This window comes from Ranitomeya variabilis, chromosome 2 (genome assembly GCF_051348905.1).
Source record: "Ranitomeya variabilis isolate aRanVar5 chromosome 2, aRanVar5.hap1, whole genome shotgun sequence".
Lineage (NCBI taxonomy): Eukaryota > Metazoa > Chordata > Amphibia > Anura > Dendrobatidae > Ranitomeya > Ranitomeya variabilis.
Genome location: NC_135233.1, coordinates 213,768,107 through 213,789,429, shown reverse-complemented (window position 1 = coordinate 213,789,429; position 21,323 = coordinate 213,768,107). Strand labels below are relative to the sequence as shown.

The 21,323-nt window shown below is 46.4% G+C and overlaps 1 protein-coding gene across 2 annotated transcripts in view; it reads right to left on the bottom strand.

The window, feature by feature from the left end:
• WDR38 (WD repeat domain 38) overlaps window positions 1-20,042 on the bottom strand; it is a 104,008-nt gene extending 83,966 nt beyond the window's left edge. The window contains exon 1 of one of the 2 annotated variants that reach the window (XM_077283583.1): window positions 19,863-20,042. In XM_077283583.1, coding sequence (XP_077139698.1) covers window positions 19,863-19,931 — 69 coding nt within the window. In that variant the 5' untranslated portion in view covers window positions 19,932-20,042. The remainder of the gene's footprint in view (window positions 1-19,862) is intronic. The other variant, XM_077283581.1, reaches the window with a different exon arrangement.
• Window positions 20,043-21,323: the final 1,281 nt, after the last annotated feature.

The window sequence follows — 21,323 nt, the reverse complement described above, 5'->3', positions numbered from 1 at the left end:
CCTGCCTACCTGCTCCCAGATCTTTCAGGATAAGCTAAGTGCTGATTTTCAGTTGTTTGGTTTTTTGTCCAGCTTGCTTATTATGTCTCTATGCTAGCTGGTAGCTCTAGTGGACTGAGGTTCTCCCCATGTGCCATGAGTTGGCACATGGGTTCTTGTAATCTCAGGATGGTTTTTTTGATTAGGGTTTTTTGCTGACCGCTCAGTCCCCTTTTGTATCATTCTGCTTTCTAGTTTACAGCGGGCCTCAATTTGCTAAAACTATATATATCATCTCTATGTGTGTGCCTTCCTCTCATTTCACCGTCAATACATGTGGGGGGCAACTATATCTTTTGGGGTTCATTCCGCTGGAGGCAAGTGAGGTCTTTATTTTCTCTGCAGTGCTAGTTGGCTCTTAGGCTGGTGCGTGGCGTCTAGAACCAACGTAGGCACGCTCCCTGGCTATCTCTAGTTGCGTTTGTCAGGCGTAGGGCAGCGGTCAGCCCAGGTTCCATCACCCTAGAGCTCGTCCGTAATATATTTGTACTTTGCTTGTCCTGTGCTATCCCTAGCCATTGGGATTCATGACAATGTAGGCTGAGTCCAGTCATGAATAGCCTGGACCTTGACTGGGTCCATCTCAATAGTAGAAGGAGAAAAAATAAAACCCAAAAAGGAAACCTTCTGTACTCCGAAGAGACATTTTGAGCCCTTCATAAATAAGGCATTAGCACGCAGGACCTGAAATACCATCCTGACCTGCTTCACATGGGACTCTGTTATGATTTTCCCAATGGCAGGGAAATCAAAATAACAACGGACTAGCTCTCGGGTGATGGGAACTAAAGTGACCGTGACCTGAACCTGACACGACACTGGAAGTAGCCGGGGAGTGTTTCCTACGATGCCCTAGACACCACGCGCCAGCTGGAGATCTCACTACCCCTATCAGAGGAATATACAGGCCTGCCTTACCTCCAGAGATGAACCCCAAAAGGAGATAGCAGCCCCCCACAGATATTGACGGTGAGTCAAGAGGAAAAGACATACGTAGGATGAACAGCAGATTTAGCACAGTGAGGTCCGCTTACTAGATAGCAGAAGTACAGGAAAGAGTCACTTCACGGTCAACTTCAAAACACTACTCAAAAACACCATCCTGAAATTACTTTAAAACTCCAGTGACAACTCATGCCACTGGAGTGGCAATTTCAGTCCTCAAGAGCTTCCAGCTACAGAGAGTCACATTGCAAATAGCTGGACAAAAATAGCATAAACTAGAAACAAAATTCAACTTAGCTGAACAGGATCTTGAGGCAGGAGAATGCAACAGAATGCTACTGATACATTGTTGGCCGGCATCAGACCAGCAGCCAAGCAGCCTTAAATAGGAAACTCCCCTAATGGGTGTCAACAGGTGATCAAGGATAGAAGAAGGCAAATAAGTGACACTACCATAAAACACCACCGGGGGAGCCCACAAACAGAATTCACAACAGGACTCCCAGTCCTCAGAAAAGACCAAAATGTCATCCAGATACACAATCATAAATTTATCCATATATTCTCGGAAGATGTGATGCATGAAGGACTGGAACACAGAAGGAGCATTAGAGAGTCCAAAAGGCATCACCAAGTACTCAAAATGGCCTTCGGGCGTATTAAATGCTGTTTTCCATTCATCCCCCTGCTTAATGCGCACAAGGTTATACGCACCACGAAGATCTATCTTGGTGAACCAACTGGACCCCTTAATCCGAGCAAACAGATCAGACAACAATGGCAAAGGATACTGAAATTTGACCGTGATTTTATTTAGAAGACGATAATCTATACACGGTCTCAGAGAACCATCCTTCTTGGCCACAAAAAAGAATCCTGCACCAAGAGGGGAGGAGGACGGGCGAATATGTCCCTTCTCCAAAGACTCCTTTATATAGCTCCGCATTGCGGCATGTTCTGGTACAGACAAATTAAAAAGTCGTCCCTTAGGGAACTTACTACCAGGAATCAAATTTATAGCACAATCACAATCCCTGTGAGGAGGCAGGGCACCGGATCTGGGCTCATCAAATACATCCTGGTAGTCCGACAAAAACTCAGGGACCTCAGAAGGAGTGGAAGAAGCAATTGATACCAAAGGAGCATCGCCATTGATAGGGAAATCAGGGACCACCTTACTTGAATCTCATAATTCATATATATGACTCTTAGGAATATGTCTTGACATGTCTGAGACTTCTGCTAAATCATACCTGCTGACAAAGTGATCATTAAGTAGAACTGCTGACTGCTGATTAATGTTATTGACGAGAGTTATGCCTAATAAAGATTAGGCATAGAACCTTAGTCCCTTGCGTGGCTAAACTTGAGTTACCCCTTATGTAAGACTCACCTGGCCAGCAAGATGACCTTATCAGGAATTAGACCTGATATCTTAAGAATGATTTCATATGTAATAAACAGCTGATTGGCGCTCGGACATAAGGTATACGCCTACTTAAAAGTGTATATAACTGTATGTCCTTCTTTGAATAAACATGGCCTGATCAGATACCACATCTGTCTGTGTCCATCACTCTCGAGAGAATCGACTCATTTGGAAGCCATCCAATATACCTGAAGGGTCTGACTTGCAGACCACCCCAACATGTTTGGCGTCCCTGGGTGGGCGGCCTAACGGCAGATCATCAATATCTGGAAGTCCGGCAAATCGCAGAATCTGAGACCAGGACACACAGACAATCCGCGGAACACGGTAAGAACCTTTAGCTTCTTACAAACTCTCTCTCTGTGTCTCCGTCTCATAAGCTGCAAGCCGGCCTCCGAGGTATGTTATAGCCAAGCATCTGCATACACGGCCGTCCAAATTATTTTGGCAAAGAACCGTAGAATATCCACGTGATATTTAAAAGGCATATTGGATTGGTTAATTTTATGTGCTGCTATATCTGTTGTCTGTCCTGTTACATGTTTAGTACATGACTGAAGAGTAACTGACTGTGTGCATTTGCCCTTGAGGAGACGTCCTCTCGGGACAGGTGTGATAGAGATACGGTGTAAAAACCGGCCTGAATCGGGTCACGGTCTTTGCAGTTCCCAACAGCGACCCCAAGGGGCACTCTGGGTCAGAGGCCACTATCACGTCCGTCTGTCTGTCTTATGTGTGCATAGACGCTGCCCCACCCCTAGATGGGGCTAGTAGACCGAGAGATAGGTTTCATCACGTTACTCTGCCTGGCGTTGGTTAGTTATGTTCTCTGGTTAGTATTCAGGGTTTCTGTGTATGTCAGATTAAGTCAGAAACAGGTGCCCTAAGGTAGACTAGAAGGCCGAAGGAGGATTAGTGAGTGACGCTGTGGCAGTCACATACGGGCCAAATCACTAATCATTATATGATCCCCATGGTCGCTACACCTATTGGCTGTATGTTCACCATAGGTTGCGAAGAGGAAGAGAAAGGGGGATTACGTTTCGAGCACACCAAACACTGTGACGTAGGTGTTGGTCATGAAGTTGCTACGAGTTAGAAGGCCGTAAAAAGAAGGGCACCTTAAGAGACTACACGAGTAGAGTAGTTAGTTGTCAGCATAACCAGAGAACGCAGAGTCTTCGGCTGATAACAGAGAGCAGAGGACAGGTGTAGGCAGATAACAGAGAAGCACTAGCACATGCTGAGGTGATATCAGTCAGCAAGGAAAGGCAGGTCAGAGTACACAGATAAGGAAAGACAGTGACAGCCACTTAGCAGCTGAGTGAATAAATGTGTATGTCAGAGAGTAATTGATATATGAGACTCCTTGCTTGTTCTTGCGTATGATGAGTGTATCAACAAGGATTTACAAATAAAAATCCTGCGTGTATAAGGGAGTCCAAATTAGGTGTGGTCTTTTGGTCAATTGGTACCGAGACAAAAACATAGGAACGCTAGTAGTTAAAACACATAGTCACATGTGTCTGATGAGCTGAAACCAAATATTTGTTACCTGTCTAACTAATATTTGGGGAGGCTGTAAGTGAATATTTGTGCTGAATGATCTGCAGAGTGTGTTAGAGTTTAGAGGGTCAAGTTTTTCAGACCGAGGGTGTATATGTGTTAGGAACAGAGCTCATTTCTGAACACATAGGTCTGGATATAGGTTTTGATGTTTTTGTTGTATGGACAATAGTACCCAAGATTGTGGACATCCTTTTAAGTACATTAATCTGTATTGTCCTGAAGGTTTTGCTTTTGTTTTTCTGGGACTTATTTGTATTTGTATGGTGTATAGGAATTAGGATTACTTGTAATCTTGTAAAGAACCGACCCCCAGCACAAATTTTGTAAATGTCTTGCCCAGATTGCAAACTTGGGCTGATGCTGGCTATCTCATCAGAGGGATGGTGGATAGTAAAAGCAGTGGAACCCGGTTATAGTCAAGAGAACACTGGGTTTGGACCTCTGTCACTTAGTTTCCCTGAGTTTAAGTGTTTCCGACTTAACGTGCACGGGACCATTTTGTGGGCCCCAGGAACCTTGCTGAGTCACATAGAGGACAACAATCTCTGGCATCCTAGTGACATACCATTTAGGTGTCCCCTAAATAGAGCACAACCTGAGGATTATGTCCAGGTTGCTAGACACTTTGCTTATCTCTGTGGGTTTGAAGTGGACGAACTGGTTGTTCCTGTCGCACAGACAGATCAATAGAGGGTAAGGGTACCGTCACACATTGAAATTTCCATCGCTACGACGTTACGATTCGTGACGTTCTAGCGATATCGTTACGATATCGCTGTGTCTGACACGCTACTGCGATCAGACACCCTGCTGAGAATCGTACGTCGTAGCAGATCGTTTGGAACTTTCTTTCGTCGCTTGATCACCCGCTGACATCGCTGGATCGTTGTGTGTGACAGCGATCCAGCGATGTCTTCGCTTGTAACCAGGGTAAACATCGGGTAACTAAGCGCAGGGCCGCGCTTAGTAACCCGATGTTTACCCTGGTTACAAGCGTAAACGTAAAAAAACAAACCGTACATACTCACCCGTCGGTGTCCTTCAGGTCCCTTGCCGTCTGCTTCCTGCTCTGAGTGCCGGCCGGAAAGTGAGAGCAGATCACAGCGGTGCTGCGCTCTGCTCTCACTGTACGGCTGCACTCAGAGCAGGAAGCAGACGGCAAGGGACCTGAAGGACACCGACGGGTGAGTATGTACTGTTTGTTTTTTTACGTTTACGCTGGTAACCAGGGTAAACATCGGGTTACTAAGCGCGGCCCTGCGCTTAGTTACCCGATGTTTACCCTGGTTACCCAGGGACTTCGGCATCGCTCCAGCGCCGTGATTGCAACGTGTGACAGCAGTCTACGACGCTGGAGCGATGATTATACGACGCTGCGACGTCACGAATCGTGCCGTCGCAGCGATGAAAATTTCAATGCGTGACGGTACCCTAAAGTCATGTTGATTAAGAATGTAAAAGCATGTTGATAAGAAGGGACAACTGTATGGTTGTTAAAGAAATGTAAAATATAGACTGGTAAAAGAAACTGTTGAACGATAATCGCAAGTGTTTTTGAAAGCAAGAAATCCGAGAGCAATATAAAGTGTTTAAGATAAGACCGCCCAGCAAGGTACGAAAACTTGGCACTCTGCCAACTGTCCAAAATTTGCACATAGGTTCTACACCCCAAGTATATCCTACCCTATTACCAGATTTTTCTCTCTTTGCTTAGTTGATGGGTTGTTGAAGTTTCAAATTTTTGGCTCCCCGCCAGCAAACTTTTTATTTTCTCTTTTCTGTTATTTGAATCCAGCTACTCTCCAGCACTGAGGTAGTGGATTCAAAAGGGGGGAGGAGTACTAGTAAATGACTGTGTTTTTGCTGTTTTCTGTTGTTTTTGTAAAATGGTATAGCCCTTATGGCTCAAGAAGCAAATGCAGATTTCTCACATGTCTCGCGTGTACCTCTCAGTAATCCAGATGTTGAGCTTTTTGTAGATGGTGGAAGGAGCATTGGAAAGGATGGACGGCTCTACGCTGGGTATACGGTGGTCACACAGCATGGGGTAATAAAATCACAACCACTCCCTCCTCGCATGTCCACAAGAGAGGTGGAGTTGTTGGCACTCATTGAGGCGCTTAGAGGGGCAAAAGGGAAAAGATACAACGTTTATGTAACGTCAGGATATCTTTTGAGAGTGACCCATGAGTTTGGCCCCACATGGAGGGCAAGAGGTTTTCTTACAGACACAATGACTCCTGTCAAACACTGGTACCTCATTAAGCAGGTGATGGACGCACTACTGCTCCTGAAAGAGGTTGCCATAGTTGAGTTAAGGACACACTGGAGGCTCTCTACCAACAAGGCACGAGGAACGAACAAGAAGAACAAAGCAGCCAAGGAAGCTGCAGGAATGCACAGGCGACACGAGACCTCTGCGGCCACCCCACTGACTATGGTAAGCACGGAGTATAACCTGTTAACTATAAGTATCTTGCAGGCTCTGACTTGGGCATCCACCGGGGAGGAGTCGAAGGTCTGGTTGCAGAGTGATACCCGTCACCATGCAGGTTTGTGGAAGGTGGGACAGCAGGTGTGTCTGCCAAGGTCTTTTAACTCTGTGACGGCCCAAGAGGCTCACAAACCGACGCACCGGTCCAAGGATATATGTGCCATGGTAGATGAGAGGGTCACTCACAACTTCATAATGCTCCCTTTTGGGTTCTGCTCAGGCATGTACCCCATTGCACAACACAGGTAGTATAGGCAATGCACCACATACACATGCCCAAGCCTCTCTACTCGTTCCAATGACTGCAGATTGACTTCATACAACTACCCCCAGGTAGGAATGTATGTGCCCGTGTGTGTTGATCTCTTCCCAGGGTAACCAGAAGCCTTCCAGATGCCAAAAAGCTGCGACAGCAGGGAGGTAATACAAAATGTTGTGTAACTGAGGCCGCATGGGAGAATGTCCCCTCTCAGACAACCTGGTGGCTATGTCCAGAGCCACACGAGGAGACTGTTGCTTATGCATGAATAAGTTTTTGATTCTGTTCCAGGAGGTTGTGTAGTGATCCAAAGACACGCAAGGAAACCACTGGAGCTGGAATCTCACGGTTCTCTCACCACAGCTACACCGTTTGAGGGAAAACCCTGCTTAGAATCATGCAAGCCAGTGTATGGTCCGGGAGTGGAACAATGACAATCCTGCTCCTGTTGATGTTGACAGCTTCATCTGAAGAAGGACGGATACCTGTGCTAACTAGAGACGCCGAAGGGATACCGACAATTTGGTTTGATGCCTCTGAGAAAGTTGTTACTTTCAGATTTGACTTTTGTAGGATAGTGAAATATCAATGGAATCTTAAATTTGGGAAAAAGAGCAGTAACCCAAATTATAAATTTTTAACAACTGTTGAAGGGGCTGCGGTATATATCTGTGTAACCAGGCCAGGGAATGAGAACTGTGCTTCATGGTCTGATACAGCTTGGAATACGGGAAATTCCTGGGGATATGAGCCAGAAGAAGCTAAGACTCGCCTTAGTGCATCAGGAAAGCCTCTTCTTAATAGACTGTATATTACACTATGGGGGGCTAGATATGATTGTGATGTAGAGGACCCCATCAGGACACCTTGTAACCCTCTGTTACATCTATACTCACCCCTGTCGGCGCCTCAGTCACCGCTACGTCCCTCTCTTCAGCCGGCGCTCCCTCGTCACTCCCGGCTCCTTCCTGGTCCGGGTCCCGGCGTGTGTCTCGGCGTGCGCGTCGGCGCGCCTCCCCACTGCTGCCTGTCACGCGCCCAGTCTCCTCCCATCTTCTCCTTAGGGACCGGGCGCGCGCACACTCCCTTCCTTTATCCCTGGCTGCGACCTGACCCGGCAGGGTTACCTGGCCAATGGGAGGCAGTCACTTACTATTTCAGGCCGCCCTTCCTTTGTGAAGGCGCCTGATTGTTTAGTTAATCTCACCAGAGGTTCTCTGTGTCTTGGCTCTGCACTCAGGTCCATTTCTAGCCCGTCTAGTTCCGTTCCCTGCCTTCCTGCTCAGTGCTCCGTTCCCTGCCTTCCTGCTCAGTGCTCCGTTCCCCTTCTCCCTAGTAGTCCCCCAGTCGCTTCCGTCTCCTTGGTTTCTCCCTCCACCTTCTCCTTTTAGTCCTCTCTTCTGTTTATTTACTCTTCTTGAGCCGATCCCTGGTCCTGGCATCCGTAGTACTGGTTACCTTCGAGCCTGCTCCCTAACTATCCCTGTATAGGGGTTGTCCAATCTGGTTTGCTCGCTCGAGGGAGGTTCGGTATTACGGACCAGTGGGTCCACTCTTGTTTTCTGCATCCGCGTGACAGTACAATCAGGCCATGGATCCCGCCGGGGCCGCGGCTCAGAAGGAGTTGGTCTTTCTTCGTGAGAATCAGACCCGCATTATGTCTTTTATGAAGACAATGGACTCCCGTTTGTCTTCTTTACAGGCCGCGGATCCTAGTAACGCTTCCCAGTTGGCGGGTCTCCAGCAAGAGCTGGTCCAACAACGGGACACCCAAGCTCATATTTTGTCTTACATGGCCTCAGTTGATGATCGTTTGCTCGCTTTGCAAACCTCCTCGCGCACCCCTGATCCTTTGCCAGTTTCTTCTCCACGTTTGGCCAAACCTCCTCGCTATGGCGGAGATCCCAAGCTCTGTCGAGGTTTCGTCAATCAATGTCGCCTACATTTTGAGTTGCTGCCTCAGCAGTACCCCACCGATCGGGCCAAAGTGGCTTTTATCGTGTCCCACTTAGAAGGAGAGGCCCTATCTTGGGTAAATCCTCTTTGGGAGCGAGACGATCCGGTGGTGTCTAGTTTAGCCATCTTTTTGGACACCTTCCGGAGGGTCTTTGATGAACCTGGCCGTCTCGCTTCTACTACCGAGTCGCTCTTTAATTTACAGCAGGGTTCTCTCACTGTCGGGCAATACGCCATCCGGTTCCGCACATTGTCGTCCGAACTTGGGTGGAACAACGAGGCATTGGTAGGGGCCTTTTGGAGAGGATTGTCCGGCAAGATTAAAGATGAACTTGCTGGCCGAGATACTCCAACTACATTGGAGGATCTCATCTCTCTTGCTACGCGTATAGATTTACGCTTTCAGGAGCGCTCTCGTGAGGCTATTAGGGAGAGGAGACCCATTAGGCCATCTTCTTCTTCTTCTGCCTTTAGACCACCTAGTCCTCGGTCCTCTAGTTCAACCCCTGGTTCCATCCCGGAACCTATGCAAGTTGACCGGGTGAGGTTGGCCGAACGCCGTCGTAAAGAGAGGTTGGCACAGGGCTTGTGTTTATACTGTGGTGGAGCGTTGCATTTTCTTCGTTCCTGTCCTGAGAGGCCGGGAAACGCCTCCACCTAGGTCAGGTAGGAGAGGCCTCCTTAGGTGTATCTGTTTCCTCTCCACCCCTTACTTTTTCTGTTTTGATTATCCAAGGTCAGACTCGTGGTTCGGAGGTTGCTTACGTGGATTCGGGTGCGGCAGGCAACTTCATTCGCCTAGCGGAGGTGAAGAAGTATCGGATTCCCGTGATCTCCCTGGAACAGCCTCGTATGATTGCCTCTGTAGATGGAAGACTTCTACAAGAGACTGTCGTCATGGTCACCGAGGAACTTGTTCTTCAAGTAGGAGCCTTACATCAAGAGAAAATAGCCTTTTACGTCTTGCCCCACTTGTCTCATGCCTTACTCCTCGGCCTTCCATGGCTTCGGACACACGAACCCGTTTTGGACTGGCGCACCGGCGAGGTCCTCCAGTGGGGACACCCATGTCAACAGAGATGCTTAGGTTCCGTTCGTCCGATTATTTCCTCTCAACCTTCTTCTGGGCCGGCTGGCCTGCCTTCCGCCTATTGGTCCTTTGCGGATGTGTTTGATAAAAAGGAGGCTGAATCTTTACCACCTCACCGTCCCTACGACTGTCCAGTGGAACTACGACCAGGGTCCACCCCGCCAAGAGGTCGAATCTATCCGCTCTCTCCAGCCGAGACGTCTGCCATGTCCGAATATATCCGTGAAAATCTCGCTAAGGGGTTTATACGTAAATCCTCTTCTCCCGCAGGTGCTGGCTTCTTCTTTGTAAAAAAGAAGGACGGTTCTCTCCGGCCGTGCATTGATTACCGGGGTCTGAATGAGATTACCATCAAGAATAAGTATCCTCTTCCGCTCATCCCTGAGCTCTTCGACCGTCTACGAGGGGCCCGTGTATTTTCTAAACTAGACTTACGTGGAGCCTATAATCTCATTCGAATCCGACCTGGTGACGAATGGAAGACCGCATTTAATACCCGGGATGGTCATTACGAGTACCTCGTCATGCCGTTTGGACTATGTAATGCACCTGCGGTTTTTCAAGAATTTGTCAACGACATCTTTCGGGACATGCTCTACTCCTGCGTTGTGGTCTATCTGGACGATATCCTCGTTTTCTCTCCTGATTTATCCTCCCACCGGAGAAGTGTTCGTCTGGTGCTGCAACGTCTACGGGAGAACCGGCTATACGCTAAGATGGAGAAGTGTCTCTTCGAGCAAGCCTCATTACCCTTCCTAGGGTATATCGTTTCCGAAACAGGCTTGGAGATGGATCCAGAAAAACTTTCGGCAATTAGCCAGTGGCCTCGGCCAATCGGAGTAAAAGCGATCCAACGCTTCCTCGGTTTTGCAAACTACTATCGTCAGTTTATTCCGCATTTTTCATCTGTGACCAAACCTATCTCAAGCCTTACACGGAGGGGACTCAGTGCTGCAACCTGGTCTCCAGAGGCTGAGGATGCTTTCCTAACTCTTAAACGGTCTTTTGCAGCCGCACCTGTTTTACATCGACCCGAGGCAAACAAACCGTTTGTACTCGAAGTGGACGCATCTTCCATTGGTGCAGGTGCAGTCCTGTCCCAAAGATCCTCTACTGGGCGATTGGCCACCTGCGGATTCTTTTCTAAGGCTTTTTCTTCTGCGGAGTGTAACTATTCCATCGGAGACCGGGAATTGCTTGCCATTAAAATGGCCTTGGAGGAGTGGCGTTACCTACTGGAGGGGGCAGTCCATCCTTTTACTATCTTCACGGACCATAAGAACCTTTCCTACCTTCAGTCGGCTCAGAGGCTAAACCCCCGGCAGGCCAGGTGGTCCCTATTCTTTGCCCGCTTCGATTTCAAATTGCACTTTCGTCCTGGTCTGAAGAACGTCAAAGCCGATGCCTTATCCCGGTCACTTCAACCTACTGACTTGGAGGAGAGTCCTTCGCACATAATTGATCCATCCAAAGTTATTTCTGTGGCTCCCATAGATCTGATTACTCCTCCTCCGGGCAAGACCTTCGTTCCTGAGATTCATAGGCGGGCAATTCTACGTTGGGGACATTCCTCCAAGATCTCTGGTCATGTCGGCATTAAGAAGACTCTGGATCTCATTTCTCGCTTCTATTGGTGGCCATCTATCCGTAAGGATGTGATCGATTTCTCCGCCTCGTGTTCTTCTTGTGCTAGGATCAAAATTCCCAGGCGTTTACCGTCTGGACTTCTACTACCATTGCCGATTCCATCTCTCCCTTGGAGACATGTCGCTTTGGATTTCATCACGGATCTACCTCGCTCCTCCGGATATTCTACCGTTCTGGTTGTAGTGGACCGCTTTTCTAAAATGGCGCACTTTGTTCCGCTGCTGGGCCTGCCTTCTGCTCCCGAATTAGCCAAGCTCTTTGTTCAGCACGTCTTCCGACTTCACGGTTTCCCCCTACATATTGTCTCGGATCGCGGGGTCCAGTTTACATCTCGATTCTGGAGGGCTCTGTGTGGCCTCTTGGAGGTTAAGTTAGACTTCTCCTCTGCATACCATCCACAAACCAACGGCCAAGTAGAACGAGTAAATCAAGTGCTGTCTTCTTATCTGCGTCACTTCACCAACTCTCTTCAAGATAACTGGTCTGGACTTCTTCCGTGGGCTGAGTTTGCCTATAATAACCATCCTAATGAATCTTCTGGCAAATCTCCATTTTTTGTTGTTTACGGCATGCATCCCAACATTCCTTTACCGATTTCTCCCTCTTCCGGAGTTCCGGCAGCTGATTCTGAAGTCTTAGAATTTTCCAGAGTATGGCTTGAGACTAAAGAAGCACTTGGAAGAGCCAGTGAACGCATGAAAAGACATGCCGACAAGAGGCGCCTTGATGCTCCAACTTATCTTCCGGGCGAAAGGGTTTGGCTTTCTTCCAAATACGTCAGACTGAAGATACCTTCCTACAAGTTGGGTCCTCGGTACATTGGTCCTTTTGAAGTCCTCCGCCGCATCAACGATGTGTCCTACAAGTTGAGGTTGCCTGCTTCGCTCCGCATTCCCAACGCCTTCCACGTTTCTCTCCTAAAACCAGTCATTCTTAATCGTTTCCATCCTACCTACGACTCTTCTCCTCTTCCGGTCTGTGCAGATAACGTTTTTGAGGTAAAAGATATTTTAGCCTCCAAAAAGGTCAGGAACAAGACCTTTTTCTTAATCGATTGGAAAGGGTTTGGTCCCGAGGAGAGATCTTGGGAACCCCAGGAGAACATTAATGCACCTCAAATTCTTAAGAGATTTCTGTCCAAGAGGGGTAGGGGAGGTTCTAAGAGAGGGGGTAATGTTACATCTATACTCACCCCTGTCGGCGCCTCAGTCACCGCTACGTCCCTCTCTTCAGCCGGCGCTCCCTCGTCACTCCCGGCTCCTTCCTGGTCCGGGTCCCAGCGTGTGTCTCGGCGTGCGCGTCGGCGCGCCTCCCCACTGCTGCCTGTCACGCGCCCAGTCTCCTCCCATCTTCTCCTTAGGGACCGGGCGCGCGCACACTCCCTTCCTTTATCCCTGGCTGCGACCTGACCCGGCAGGGTTACCTGGCCAATGGGAGGCAGTCACTTACTATTTCAGGCCGCCCTTCCTTTGTGAAGGCGCCTGATTGTTTAGTTAATCTCACCAGAGGTTCTCTGTGTCTTGGCTCTGCACTCAGGTCCATTTCTAGCCCGTCTAGTTCCGTTCCCTGCCTTCCTGCTCAGTGCTCCGTTCCCTGCCTTCCTGCTCAGTGCTCCGTTCCCCTTCTCCCTAGTAGTCCCCCAGTCGCTTCCGTCTCCTTGGTTTCTCCCTCCACCTTCTCCTTTTAGTCCTCTCTTCTGTTTATTTACTCTTCTTGAGCCGATCCCTGGTCCTGGCATCCGTAGTACTGGTTACCTTCGAGCCTGCTCCCTAACTATCCCTGTATAGGGGTTGTCCAATCTGGTTTGCTCGCTCGAGGGAGGTTCGGTATTACGGACCAGTGGGTCCACTCTTGTTTTCTGCATCCGCGTGACACCCTCTTCTCGTAACCATAAATGAACCCTCTCGGGGAGATGAAGGTCTTTATGTACTGGGACTACATTCCCCGGGTAAAAGGGCCCAAACAGGCCAATTTTGGTTAAAGGCGTATTCACAAGAACAGAGTGGAAATGAAGGAAAGGGGCCCCAAGAGACAACAACAGTAGGAAGGCCAAAATTCGACATGTTTGGGGAAGTGAGCTATGAGGAGAAGGTAGCCATAGAAACAGGCTATACTGAAAGAAATGAGTGGCTCATGTGGATGAGATTCACCGCAGGGCAGCACAACAAGTCTAATTGCATTGCATGTGCTACTGCCAGACCTCACTTAGGGACAATCCCTCTCAGGTCTTCAGAACCGGACCAAACAGACTTGCAATGCATTATAGCCTTGTATGATGCTACATATGACCCCTCTGACAATACTCTCTGTCATGCTCTTTCAGCTTTGTATCCACCTGTAAAACTCGATCAGGTACCTCCTAGAGTTTTTGCATATCCAGGGAATTACACCTGTTTCCAGAGACAAGGGACGGGAACAGGCAAACCAGTATCAGTAGGAAACCTTACGTCAGAGTTCTGTGACACTGCCATCCCCATAGACCAAGACACGGGGGGCTTCAAGGCTAAATGGTTTCAAGGGCAGGCCACAGCAAGAAGTGATATATGGTGGCTATGCGGAGATATGCTACTTAGAGCCAGATTGCCAGCAGACGGGGTTGGCAGCTGTGCCCTAACGCAGATACTCATGCCATTTCAGATAATCTCATCAGAGGAGATACAAAGGGGTAAACTGAATGCTGATACTCTGCGCAGACATAAGAGATCAGCACCTGCTGGATCTTTTGATCCAAGGATCTATATAGATAGCATAGGGGTTCCTAGAGGTGTACCAGACGAATACAAGGCTAGGAACCAGATTGCAGCAGGATTTGAATCAGTTTTCTTTTGGTGGGTTACACTTAACAAAAATGTGGACTGGATAAATTACATATACTATAATCAGCAAAGGTTTATAAATTACACAAGAGATGCTATAAGAGGGATAGCAGACCAATTAGGCCCTACTTCATTGATGACATGGCAAAATAGGATGGCTCTAGACATGTTGTTAGCAGAAAAGGGAGGTGTCTGTAAAATGTTTGGCACTTACTGTTGTACTTTCATCCCTAACAACACAGACCCAGATGGAAGCATCACTAAAGCTCTGGAGGGTCTTACATCACTGTCTGAGGAGCTGGCAGAGAACTCGGGTATCGAAAATCCCTTCACAGATTGGCTCGAGTCATGGTTCGGAAAATGGAGTAACCTGGTGTCCAGCCTCATCTCCCTCTCCGTCGTCACGGGAATCCTTGTGATCGCCGGATGCTGCTGCATACCCTGCATCAGAGGGCTCCTCCAGAGACTGATCGATGCGTCCCTTAATAAGACCATGTACATGCAGATGAAACCTCGCAATGATGAATATGAACATGTGATATGATTAAGATGGGATATGATCTCCCCATCCTATGGGGGATTCGGCCGAAGAATTGACAAGAAAGTCCGACATTGGCACTAGGCCAGTGACAGCACCTATGGGTTAGGGGTAGAATCATATCTAATCTCAAAAGGGGGGACTGATAGGGAAATCAGGGACCACCTTACTTGAATCTCATAATTCATATATATGACTCTTAGGAATATGTCTTGACATGTCTGAGACTTCTGCTAAATCATACCTGCTGACAAAGTGATCATTAAGTAGAACTGCTGACTGCTGATTAATGTTATTGATGAGAGTTATGCCTAATAAAGATTAGGCATAGGACCTTAGTCCCTTGCGTGGCTAAACTTGAGTTACCCCTTATGTAAGACTCACCTGGCCAGCAAGATGACCTTATTAGGAATTAGACCTGATATCTTAAGAATGATTTCATATGTAATAAACAGCTGATTGGCGCTCGGACATAAGGTATACGCCTACTTAAAAGTGTATATAACTGTATGTCCTTCTTTGAATAAACATGGCCTGATCAGATACCACATCTGTCTGTGTCCATCACTCTCGAGAGAATCGACTCATTTGGAAGCCATCCAATATACCTGAAGGGTCTGACTTGCAGACCACCCCAACACCATGAATCCCCTGGCAACCCCAACTTGACACAGACATAGCTTTCCAATCCAGAACTGGATTATGGGCCTGCAGCCATGGCAGACCCAACACGACAACATCATGCAAATTATGCAGCACAAGAAAGCGAATCACCTCCTGATGCACAGGAGTCATGCACATGGTCACTTGAGTCCAATATTGAGGCTTATTCTCAGCCAATGGTGTAGCATCAATTCCCCTCAGTGGAATAGGGAATTCCAAAGGCTCCAGGACAAAACCACAGCGCCTGGCAAACGACAAATCCATCAGATTCAGGGCGGCACCTGAATCCACAAAAGCCATAACCGAGTAGGATGACAAAGAACAAATTAAAGTAACAGACAAAATGAATTTAGGCTGTATAGTACCAATGGTGACATGTTTAGCGATTTTTTTAACGCGCTTAGAGCATGCTGAGATAACATGAGTAGAATCACCACAGTAAAAACACAACCCATTTTGACGTCTATGATTTTGCCGCTCAATTCTGGTCAGAACTCGGTCACATTGCATAGACTCAGGTCTCTGTTCAGAAAACACCGCCAGATGGTGCGCAGATTTGCGCTCCCGCAATCGCCGATCAATCTGAATGGCCAAAGCCATTGAGTCATTCAGACTTGCAGGCATGGGGAACCCCACCATAACATTCTTAATGGCTTCAGAAAGACCTTCTCTGAAATTTGCAGCCAGGGCACACTCATTCCATTGAGTAAGCACCGACCATTTCCGAAATTTTTGACCTTACACCTCAGCTTCATCCTGGCCCTGAGAAAGAGCCAGCAAGGCCTTTTCTGCCTGGTTCTCAAGATTAGGTTCCTCATAAAGCAGTCCAAGCGCCAGAAAAAACGCATCCACATTCAGCAATGCAGGATCTCCTGGCACCAGAGAGAAAGCCCAATCTTGAGGGTCGCCACGTAACAAGGAGATAATAATTTTAACTTGCTGAGCGGAATCACCAGAGGAACAAGGTCTCAAAGATAGAAATAATTTACAATTATTCTTAAAATTCAGAAACCTAGATCTATCTCCAGAAAACAACTCAGGAATAGGTATTTTTGGCTCTGACATAGGGCTATGAACAACAAAATCCTGAATGCTTTGCACCCTTGCAGCAAGATGATCCACACTAGAAGTCAGACTCTGAATATCCATGTCTGCAGCTGAACTCAAAACAACCCAGAGATTAAGGGGATGAGAGAAGCTGGACAGACTGCAGCAAAGATAGAGAGAGGAAAAAAAAAAAAATTGTACTCAGGGCTTCTCTTATCCCACTTCTGCGATGCATTAAACACTTTTGGGCCTGCTGTACTGTTATGATCCTAGTGGCTGAGGATCGCAAAACGGACTAGCTAAGTATATGAACTTAGACACGAGCTCTAGGGAGGTGGTAACTGGACTGACCGCAAACCTGATCCTAACCAACACACTAAAGGTAGCCGGTGAACGTACCTAAATTCCTGGACGTCTCGACGCAGCCTGGGAAACTATCTACTCCTGGAGGGAAAGTAAGACCTCACTTGCCTCAAGAGAAATCACCCCAAAGATATAGAAAGCCCCCAACAAATAATAACGGTGAGGTAAGGGGAAAGCACAAACGTAGAATGAAAACAGATTCAGCAAATGAGGCCCGCTAATACTAGATAGCAGAAGACAGATAGGGAACTGTGCGGTCAGTTAAAAACCCTATGCAAAATATCCACGCTGAGAATACAAGAACCCCCACACCAACTAACGGTGTGAGGGGAGAAACTCAGCCCCCTAGAGCTACCAGCAAGCAAGGAAATCACATATTAGCAAGCTGGACAAGAAACAAAAATAAAGCAAGAAACATATGACCACTGATGGTCAAAAATGAACCAAGCAAAACTTAGCTTCTCTTGAAGAGACTGATAACGAAGGACTGCAGGAGAGCTCCAAAATAGCACTGAAGACATTGGCAGCAGGCAAGGAATAATGGTCCAGGTGAGCTAAATAGCAAACCTGAATAGCAAGTAACGAAACAGCTGATTCCAGCCAAAGAGCCGCAGTAAAACAAAAAGGCCACTAGAGGGAGACAAAACAGAGAACTCACACAGTGTTCACAACACCCGAGGTCCTGATGTGCTCACGGACACCGGGGAATGATGCAGGTAGCAGCGAGGACTATAAAGGACTATAAAGGATCACCAGTAATCTCAGTAAAAATGGAGTAACATTTCGAGACAGATGTATAATGTCTTAAGATTCTGCAAATTTATCAAACAATGTAATTATGCAAATTGCCTCTGCTGAAAAAAAGAGGACTTAACTCTATAGCGCCACCTATTAGAAGTAGCGATCCTACAAGTCACAATCAACCCTTTAACGAGTCGTGCAATATGACTTAGGATAAAAGCCAAATCAGTATCTCAATTCGCAGACATGGTGTTTCGGGCTGTTGGCCCTCGTCAGTGCGAAGCATGAGAACTGATTTGGCTAGGTGAGAGGCTCTGGAGTGGGGTCTAAGGGGTAACGTTTCTCCTTATGGAGAGTGACATACCAGCTGGCCTGTCAAGGTAAGGAGGCTTATTCGCCGTGCAATGCTCCTCTGGGAATTTAAATATGCAAATTGCCTCTGCTGAAAAAAAGAGGACTTAACTCTATAGCGCCACCTATTGGAAGTAGCGATCCTACAAGTCACAATCAACCCTTTAACGAGTCGTGCAATATGACTTAGGATAAAAGCCAAATCAGTATCTCAATTCGCAGACACGGTGTTTCGGGCTGTTGGCCCTCGTCAGTGCAAAGCATGAGAACTGATTTGGCTAGGTGAGAGGCTCTGGAGTGGGGTCTAAGGGGTAACGTTTCTCCTTATAGAGAGTGACATACCAGCTGGCTTGTCAAGGTAAGGAGGCTTATTCGCCGTGCAATGCTCCTCTGGGAATTTAAATATGCAAATTGCCTCTGCTGAAAAAAAGAGGACTTAACTCTATAGCGCCACCTATTGGAAGTAGCGATCCTACAAGTCACAATCAACCCTCTAACGAGTCGTGCAATATGACTTAGGATAAAAGCCAAATCAGTATCTCAATTCGCAGACACGGTGTTTCGGGCTGTTGGCCCTCGTCAGTGCGAAGCATGAGAACTGATTTGGCTAGGTGAGAGGCTCTGGACTGAGGTCTAAGGGGTAAACGTTTCTCCTTATGGAGAGTGACATACCAGCTGGCTTGTCAAGGTAAGGAGGCTTATTCGCCGTGCAATGCTCCTCTGGGAATTTAAATATGCAAACAATGTAAGACACTTTGATGAATTTTGGCTCAAATATTTGCAAGCAAAGCCGATTTCAAAAATTGCCCTCTTGATAAAGTCTCTGCTTTTTGTAATTCATGAAAAACCTTTTCCTGAAGTGTTTTTTTTTAAACCTTTTGAGAGTATGTTCACACTGAAGTTATTTCCAGCTGTCGAAAACCATACGTTTTCCAGGGGAAACTGCTTCAGGAAACGCTCCTCCACTGGAGGTGTTTTTCATTTCCTGAGACCTTTCCTGAAGAGTTTTCGCAGAGATTTTTTAGAGCCATTTGACTGCACAGTGCCTAGTTTTCTATCAGGATCTGCTTTACAGAAGTGACATGCACTAAAAAGCTAAAAAGTCAGCACATAGGAAAAGCGAAGTCTGTTTTTTTCCACATGAATGAATAGGAAGTAGCAATTCAAAAAGTCACTATTCACCCTTTAACGAGCCTTGGCATATGACTTAGGATAAAAGCCAAACCAGAATACCGTGTCTGCAAATTGAGATTCTGCTATGGCTTTTATCCTAAATCGCATGGCAAGGCTCGTTAAATGGAATCTGGCAGCAGGTTTTTGCTATGTAATATGAGGACAGCATGAGGTAGGGGTAGACACATTGATTTCAGAAATGAGGCACATTAGGATGTGATAAGGCCATATGCTGCTGTTCCATACAATGAAGGTTTTATTCCCAGGAGATTATCACTGCCTGGACTGGTCCGACCACACCCCTTCCTGTGATAAGCAGTTCACTGTCTATAGATAATGTACACAGAGAGCCTGGTGTGGGCAGGGTTTGCTTTCTCAGCTCTGCTGCATTGCTAAATCTAAAAGGAATTGTTTTGCATGCGTTTTTGATACAGATTTCGAACAAGATGCAATCCCAAAATTTTTTTCCAAAACTTCCATCTGAACATAGGCAAACTATTGCACAGGACTAGTACATCTGTCTCTATGTCTGTAGACATTTTAATAATTTACTATAGCTTTTTAAGCATTTTGGGGGGGCTTAAAAACTGCTGTTAAAAACACAAAGAAAAATGCTGCTAAATGCTATGTGTGATTTCAGTCCAAAGATCCTTATTATAAGTTCTTAGTTATAAATCATCATGGGATGAGAATTTAGAGATGACTTTTTGATCAGTTTAGATTGGGTGATGTTGTCACTAACCTCGCCTTTATGCCTCTCAAAATATTTCACAGAAGTTGTGGTAAAGTATTCTGAGGGATTCCTCCACATCTTCGCAGCATGTTCTTACGAGGCCAGGTTGTGTCAGGTTATGGGACCTATCTAGGCCTCATTGTATGGAGAACGCTTTCCTGTTGCCGTAGTAACAGTTGAATGGTAGGCCGGGCCGGCTGTTTACATTCCATTGCGGCCTCTGAGCTTTCACCATACAATCTGTGAACTTCTCTCCTTCTAATAAAATCCTCTGCGTCTCCCAACAGTTTGTCACAGGAAAGTCATATTTTAAATGTACTGAAAAACGGATGAAATGGTGAAAAAAAAAAACCTTTCCGCCATTGCTTTTTGGGTTCAGTTCTCAAGACGTTCATTCTGCAGTAAAAAAAAAATCACATAGATTGATTGTGCAGGACAGTCCGATACCAAAATTGCATCTATATTTTCCAAAAATTCTGAATTTTGCAAAAAAAATAAAAAATGTTTGTGTGCTGTGTCACCATTTTTATTTTTCTCTTGAGGGAGCCGAGCGAGGGCTAATTAGTTTGAGGGGCGAGCTGACATTTTATATTTATACCAATTTGAGGGTAATATGACATTTAGAACACTTTTTATTGCATATTTTTTAGGAGGGTGTAGTGACAAGAAAACAAAATTCTGGCATCTTGATTTTTTTTCTCTGTATGGTGTTTAATACAGGGGTTAAATCATTCTAAAATCAAATTTTTACGAACATGGCGATATGAAATATGTGCATGTTTTCTACCTTTATTTTTAACAGGGCAAAAGGGGGGTGATTTAGAATTTTTATATTTTTTACATGATTTTTTAGTTCTTTTTAGGGGACCCAAACCTCCAATCACATACTATATACTACAAAAACCTAATATTGCAGTTTATAGTGAAAATCATGGTCTCATATGAAGGTCAGGCAGTGGTTGAGTTTCATAAGAGTTCACCAAGATGGTACCAACAGAAACCGTCAACCGGCTCTTGGCTTAACCCATTGTTCCCCCGTGATCGCGTTGGGATCTAGCACTGCTAAGTATTTAGTTTAGATGCCGATGTCAGAGACTGACAGCAGCATCTAAATGGTTAACAGCTATGGTTGTGGCTGTTTGAGACAGATGATGGTTGTGTAATATAGCCAGCATCAACTGTGTGTGGAGGGAGCTTAGCTCCTGCGCCCCATACACACATGTAAACCCCTTTCCAGGACGTTATTTCATGTCCTAAGGTGGGAAGTGGTGAAATAAATATGGTAAATATAATTATTTTTGTATTCTCTTGCCCATAGAAGTCTGATCTAACAAGGTATAAAATTATTTAAAGGGAACCTGTCACCCCGTTTTTTCCGTATGAGATAAAAATACTGTTAAATAGGGCCTGAGCTGTGCATTGCAATAGTGTATTTTGTGGACCCCGATTCCCCACCTATGCTGCCGAAAT